This window comes from Rhincodon typus, unplaced genomic scaffold (assembly GCF_021869965.1).
Source record: "Rhincodon typus isolate 14 unplaced genomic scaffold, sRhiTyp1.1 hic_rhity00010830, whole genome shotgun sequence".
Taxonomy (NCBI): domain Eukaryota; kingdom Metazoa; phylum Chordata; class Chondrichthyes; order Orectolobiformes; family Rhincodontidae; genus Rhincodon; species Rhincodon typus.
The window spans coordinates 1-7,412 of NW_025976468.1; the positions used below are offsets into that span (position 1 = coordinate 1).

The following is a 7,412-nucleotide window of genomic DNA, read 5'->3' on the forward strand; positions in this document are numbered from 1 at the left end:
CTTGTTATCTCAGATTCTCCAGCATCTGCAGTTCCTACTACCTCCTTTGCTGAAGTTCTTTTCTTTTTCGGTTGGGGGTGGTGGGGGGCGAAGGGGTGTCTTCATTTCCACCTTTCACGGGATGATTTACCGCGATTCTGTGTTCCTCTCCGAAGGGCGATGACCTACTGGCTCAACCGAGTCCAGTCCTTCCTGTACTGCAGCGACAACGGCTTGGCCGGCGTATTTTCCGAGGAGACCCGGGGCTGCACCTGCCCCTATGACCCGCTGAGCTGCCAGAAGGCCATCCCTTGCTCGGTGGGCGAGGGCACCTCGTGCGCGACGTGCGCCGCCGACAACCGGACCCGGTGCGGCGCCTGCAACGCGGGCTACATGCTGAGCCAGGGGTCGTGCCGTCCGGAGGTGGCTGACCCCACCGAGCAGTACATCGGCTTCGAGACCGAGCAGGACCTGCGGGACGTGGAAATCCGGTACCTGCTGCAGAAACGGGACAGCAGGATCATCGTGCCGGCTATCTTCATCAGCAACGACGTGCGCCTCAACAGCTGGTTCGACCCCTCGTGGAGGAAGCGCATGTTGCTCACCCTGAAGAGCAACAAGTACAAGACCAACTTTGTCCACATGATCTTGGGCATGACCATACAGATCTGTTTGACTAAAAACAGTACCCTGGAGCCGGTGCTGGCCATCTACGTGAACCCTTTCGGAGGCAGCCACTCCGAGAGCTGGTTCATGCCGGTAAACGAGGACAGCTATCCTGACTGGGAGAGGACTAAAGTGGATGTGCCCCTGCAGTGTTACAACTGGACCTTGATGCTGGGCAACAAGTGGAAGACGTTTTTCGAAACGGTCCACATCTACCTGAGGAGCCGCATTAAGTCGAGCGGCAACGACAGCGTGTACTACGAGCCCCTGGAGTTCATCGACCCGTCCCGGAACCTGGGCTACATGAAGATCGGTCACGCCCAGGTCTTCGGCTACAGCATGCACTTCGACCCAGACGCCATTCGGGACCTCATCCTGCAGCTGGACTACCCGTACACCCAGGGATCGCAGGATTCCGCCCTGCTGCAGCTGTTGGAGATCCGCGACCGCGTCAACAGGCTCTCCCCCTACGGCCACCAACGCCTCGATCTCTTCACCTGCTTGCTCCGCCACCGCCTCAAGCTGGCCACCAGTGAGGTGGTCCGGATCCAAGCCTCCCTTCAGGCCTTCAACGCCAAACTCATCAACTCGGTCGAGTACGAGACCACCAAGTTATGCAGTTAGCCCCAAAACCCCACCGGCCCCCAGCACAGCGCCAGGAGCTGATGTGGGGATAAATCCATTCTCGATTTTCGTTGCGGTGTTTCGTTTTCGTGCGCACCGGATCCCCCACCCGCTCCGACGGTCTTCATTTCCAAACTGGAGAACTGTCCGATCGCAGGAGCTAACAGACGAGCGGAGGTCTTTCTTTTTTCCTTCCCCCTCCCCAAACTGGCTTCTTCAACCCATATTCAACCAATATCACCTCCCCACGTTATACCCAGGACTCTGGTGACACAAGTGGAATATTTTCACCGTGCTCCTTCCTGATTGGGAAAAGAGTGGACGTTTGTTGAACCTTAGCTGGGATGGGGAGTAATGCATTTTGTCTGTTTTCTGTTTGAAACGATGGAGTGCTTAGAAATGACAGCCTGTCCTTACTAACATTCCTGACCCATGTCCCTGTAGCAAACACCAGCACAGAAACAAGAACTGGTGTGAGCTGTTACTTTTCTTCGTTTCCACTGTACGATTATTTTAATATTTGGTGTTGAGGAACTAATATTTTTCGATGGCATTGTTTTTACTGTATATGCAAGTCCGGTGTGCTGTGGTTGCTCAGTCAAGTTTCCTATTTCTAGATCAGACCAGTTGTGATCCAAAACGCTCGAAGCCTAACACAAAATCTTTTTGTGATTTTAATTTGAACAGGGAGGCGTGTGGTCTGACTCAGGCCATTCACAGGCAATCGTAGATCATTTTGGGGAAACACTAAACATTCTCCATCTTGCTACCCTAGGACTAACACAAATGAATACAAATTTAAAAAAAGGTGTGGCCAGTAGAATAATTGGTTAAATGTATCAGTCAAATCTTACAGATATTGAACTGCAGACAGCCACAGTTTAAACTAGAGCAGCATTAATATCACACAGAATCAGACAGCTGGTAATGAGACCACACTGCCCATCTTGTCTGGGCTGGCATTTTGAAATAACTGTCCAGTTAGCCTCAGACCTCAGCTTTTTACCCACAGCCCTTCAAAATTTCCCTTTCCAATGACACTTCCCACAAAGGAAGCGTATTTCATCATAACTCACTGCATTAAAAAAAACCCCTTATATCTGCTCATAATTCTTTTTCTCAATTATCCTAAAATGATCTTACTCAGACAGTAAAGAGTTCACGATAGGCAAGGGTAAAAGACCTTAAGATGCTTTTTTATCTTCTTATTTCTTGTGAAGGCTGGATAGGAAGCAATAGGGGAAGCTGGTGATGTTATCTTGCCTGTGTTATGATCTGACGTTCAAATGGATGGTCTTGGAGATAAGGGTTTCTGCTTTTTAATGAATGGAATGGGTACACACTTGGAACCCCCTCCAATGGATACTAGTTGCCACAGCGCTCTGGAGAAACCTGACAAAACGTATCTGAATCAAAATGAGACACTAGGCAAATTCTTTATATTTCGTTGTAGCTATGTTGTGTTTTTCCTGATCCAAAGAGTAAACTTTATTAGTTGATTAAAGACCAGGTGGATCTTTTTTTTTTAATTTTGCTGTAGCTATTGTTGTGTGGCATTGGGGATGGTCCTTTTCAGTCAGTCAAGTCCATCTGCAAATCGAGGATGTTCCCAGGCTCCTGAGTGATGACAGAGTGGAAAAGCAGCAGCAGCTTGAAGCCACAGAGGTTTTGTAGAGCAGCAGAAGAGACGAGCTCAGCTCTTCATGAGAAGTTCGGTGGTGCAGTGGTGCAGCAAAAGTTTAGCGGAGACCCGATGCACCCATGGCAGATGAAAGTGCTCAGTGACAGATTACTTGGTAAAGTCAATTCAATAATTGCTACTTTAAAGGGGCAATGTCTAAGTTGAAAAAGAAACACAATCTTTGCAAACATGAATATCACTGCACAAAGTCATTCCACCAGTTCGGCTTCAAGATTTCCTCTGTTGCCTCTTAAACAAAATAGACAGTGCCCCTTTAACCTCAGCTAAACTTTATTTCAATCTCAATGAAATGGCAACTACTCTGATAGAGATCAGTATTATGCATGTGGTAATGAATAGCAAATGGCCTATTGCTCTGCGGTTCTGTGTTAATTAGACAATTTTGATGTACAATGCTGTCACGCAATGTCACTACATTTTACAATGTGCACTCTCTCTGATGTCAGGGCCCTAAATCTCCAAAACACTCCTTTGAAAGCAAGGTCTTTTCAAGGATTTGTAGAACTTTGAATATCGAAATCTCCTCAAAAGGAAAGCTGCTTTCACTCAAGGTGGAAAATTATTTGTATCTTTGTTTAAGGAGAGAAATGTTCTCGATTGTCAAGTGGCTGTTTAATGGTGCAGTTTGCTGTTTAAAGGTGCGGTGCGCTGCCATTTTGTATATTTCTAATGACAGATTCTGGCTCCATTGTAAATTAATGACAGTGTACAGAAACTCATCTGTATTTGTTTTATTGCTGGTATTAGGGTTTGGGCGTTTAATTTTTGATTATTAAATCTGGATGAAAAGTCCACATTTGGAACCCTGTGTCATGTGTGTTTGTGTCTGCTTGTGTAATCTCATGAGTTTATCAATGGCTCCTTCAGAGAAAGGGTTGCTTCTAGTAAATTATGCACAAATTATCACATTGTATTGGCTAATCTGTTATAATAGGGTACAAGATCATCAAACTCTATAAAGTTTATGATGTAAATTATATGATGTAAATAGAACCATAAAACTGAACACAGAGAGTTCATTCAGTCCATCATCCCTGCATTGGTTCTAGCACTAATTCCACTGAACTGCTGGCTTCCTTTAACCTTTCCTTCAACCATGTATCTGTTGTTCTCCTGACAGGATACTCTCATTTTCTGTTGCAAACCATTCCATCTTCAAACAAGCAGCTCTGTTAGGAGCCAAAGGAACTGTGGATGCTGGAAATCAGAAACACAAATAAAAAATTCTGAAGAAGGATCACTGGAAATGTTAACTCTGATTTCTCTCCATAGATGCTGCAAGACCTGCTGAGCTTTTCCAGCAATTTCAGTTTTTGTGTCAGTTCTTTTGGGATAACGTTGCTAATCTCTCTTTTCTTGTCTGTAGCAGCAATTCAAAATGCATAAAATTTTGGCGCTGTCGCTCTAACCACAGGAACTCACCTTTTCCTGTTCAAAACAACAAAACTCTTCATAATTAACATCTCTATTAAATCTCATTCTCCTTTCCTCCATTGGATGCAGACCGAGAATCTCATCTCAGAGCACTAGTTTCCAATCTCTGGCATTGACCTAGTCCATTTCATTGTACTAGTCAATCTATGCTTTATACTGTCCTTGGTTTTTACGGTTCTATTTGGTATGGGGCACCCAAAACTGCACACAACAATAAACCTGCGGCCTGACAAATATTTTATACAAATTTATTTCTTCACCCTACTCCCTCACTTTAAAACTCACATGTTCTTGGTGGTTTTTTTTAAGGTTTAACTTCCTGTAATCGCACTTTCAGGGAATTTTACGTTTGACCTGAAACTTTTATATGATTATGCACCCTTCAGCATCTTCCTATTTAACTGCATAAAATTAGAACAGGTACAATCTGCTGATTCCACTTATCTGTCTGTCGTTCTGAAGTCTTTTACTGCATATTGGAAGCCACCTTTATGCAATTCACCAAGTTTTGAGATTAAATTCTGTAAGTAGGAGGTGGAAATCAATTGTAATTACAGTGAAGGAGATCAGCAGCCGCCTGGTACCATTGGTGCCTCCAGCATGTGTTGTCATGTCTCTTTAACCCAGCAATGACATTAGCTTCCAGGTTTTTTTTTTACCATTGGCAGAGGTTAGGTATGATGATCGAAACAACTGTCACTGTAAGGCATTATATTTAAATAGACCCTGCAAGCAGCAGAGTGCATCCAAAAATCCTTGTTGAAAAAAAGAGGAATGACAATATGAATAGATTGCAAGGCTATCCCATGGTTCTGTGACTCTTCCTTGAAGGAGATGATTGAGTGAGAAGAGAAACGGTGTTAGCATGTGAAATAATTGCACCGAGGCTGGTATCCCGTCACCAGGTCATCTTTTATTTACTTATGCGGTCTACACAGCCTGCGACCAACCAGCTCCAAGCCTGTCCCTAGACTGAGGAGACCTTCCGAATCTCCTGTTTGTATCTGTCAGCTAGGACTCCCTGATTAACAACCCCAATCAAGGATCTCGTAGTCACTGAGATCCACTTAGCCATGGTTCCAATCACTGCACTACTGAATAGAAGTGAGAGGCTAGTCTTGGAAATCAAACAGGCATGGCAGACAATTATTGAGATATTAAACAGTAGTGCCACAAGAGGAGTAATAAACAGAATTGTAATGAAAAGAGATTTATTGACCACAGAAGGGCAGGAAAGGTGACTGGAATAATAATTACTGATGCAAACCATGTACTATTATTCCAAGATTTTTTTCAAATAGCCCTTCTCAGACTGACACCGCTTGCAGCTCCACTGTTTCCTCTCTCTATCTCTCCCCATGCACCTCCTCGTATCCCTTTCTGAAGAGCTAACACTCAACTTCACGGATCCTTCACAACCGCCCTCTGCTAAAGTTGCCTTCCTTCTCCTGCGTACATTCTACTCCTCACACCCTGAGTTCTTTGTTTTCTCTCCATGTGGTCTGAGGTTGAATCCCACAGCTGCAATCATATTGACTACTGTGGAGGAACAGCCTTTAGTAATCAGGAAGTTGGCACAATCCATGGGCATAGAGAATGGAGAGATTGGTCTCTCACATACTTGGTGATAACATTAAATATGACAACACTCACTCAGGCTGCCACTAAATGAGATGCTGTGATAGGCACAATGCAATGTTGTCACTGTCAGCAACATTACTTTTTAACCATCTACAGTTCCTTCAAGGGCGATGGAGGAATAACAAGTCAGGAAGCTGTGACTCCCCAATGCAATTGCATCTTCTGAGGCAGCATCAAATGACTGAAGTAAAAGCAAAATATTGCAGACGCTGGGAATCTGAAGCAAGCACAGAGAATGCTGCAGAAACTCAGCAGGCCTGGCAACATCTGTGGAGAAAGAGACAGAATTAACATTTCAAGTGTCATGGTTCATCTTTGGATCAAGAAGAGGAATCATATCAGACGCAAAATATTAGATTTCACCCTTCACAGATGCTGCCATACATGCTGAGTTTCTCCAGAACGTTGTTATTGTCATCAAGTGACTGATGAATACCCTCCACCAGCCCAGATATATACACGTTGGTGTCAATAGCAAAGGGTTGTGCTTGTCAAATGGTAGAGGTAGGCATCACAGTAAGAGCAGATGCTGCAAACGGGGACAGATATTGACAGTCGCCCTCAGAGGGTGCTGGGCACCCCATACTGCTCAGCTAGGCATAGGTGCAGAATGTCAGAGGTCACTGGTGCAAAGGGAATCTGTACTGTGGGAAACATGTGTGCTTCCCCCAGTCAGTCCAGAGATGCGACATACCTTTGGAGAGAAATTGGAGGAGATTAGCTTTAGCATGAAAATCAGGCACAATCAGCAAAAAAGTACATGTTAGCCCAAACTGGTGGCTTATAGACTGACAGCCTCCATACGTAGAATGAGGGTGACCCTCAACATGGTGTCTCAAGGTCTCACTGAAGTGCAGCCAAATGCTATCATTCTCATACCTGAGCAGGAAAGTGCAGGCGAAGGGCAAGTGAGGACTATTCTAGGTTTTCCACCTCAGTATCTCTTCTGCTCCCTGTCACACCAAGTCAGAGCCATACAGGTCCTCGAGGTCTTCACCTCTGCAGGAAGAGGTGGGGTAATCTTTGGCAGGGTCTGCGCAGACTTTGAAACCCAAATAGTACATTCATCGGGTTAGGGAAATGAATAGTTTTTTTCTTTAACCAGAAGGCCTGAGCCTTGTCAGAGTTATAGGCAGGGGAAGGACTGATGAAGGGTCCCGACCCAAAACGTCGACTTTCCTGTTCCTCTGATGCTGCCTGACCTGCTGTGTTCCTCCAGCTCCACACTGTGTTGTCACTGTTATGGCTGCATGTGTTTCCTGCGTACAGTGAAGACCAGATCAGGGTGAGTAAAATCCAAGATAACAAGGTGTAGAGCTGGATGAACACAGCAGGCCAAGCAGCATCAGAGGAGCAGGAAGGCTGA

General features: G+C 45.2%; 1 protein-coding gene across 1 annotated transcript; it reads left to right on the forward strand.

Moving 5' to 3' along the window:
• Positions 1–93: 93 nt before the first annotated feature.
• Positions 94–1,269, forward strand: LOC125482472 (BMP/retinoic acid-inducible neural-specific protein 3-like; the record flags this gene model as incomplete). Its single annotated transcript, XM_048594554.1, has 1 exon — positions 94–1,269. A coding segment is annotated over one exon (1,176 nt), but the record flags the coding sequence as incomplete, so codon positions are not given.
• Positions 1,270–7,412: the final 6,143 nt, after the last annotated feature.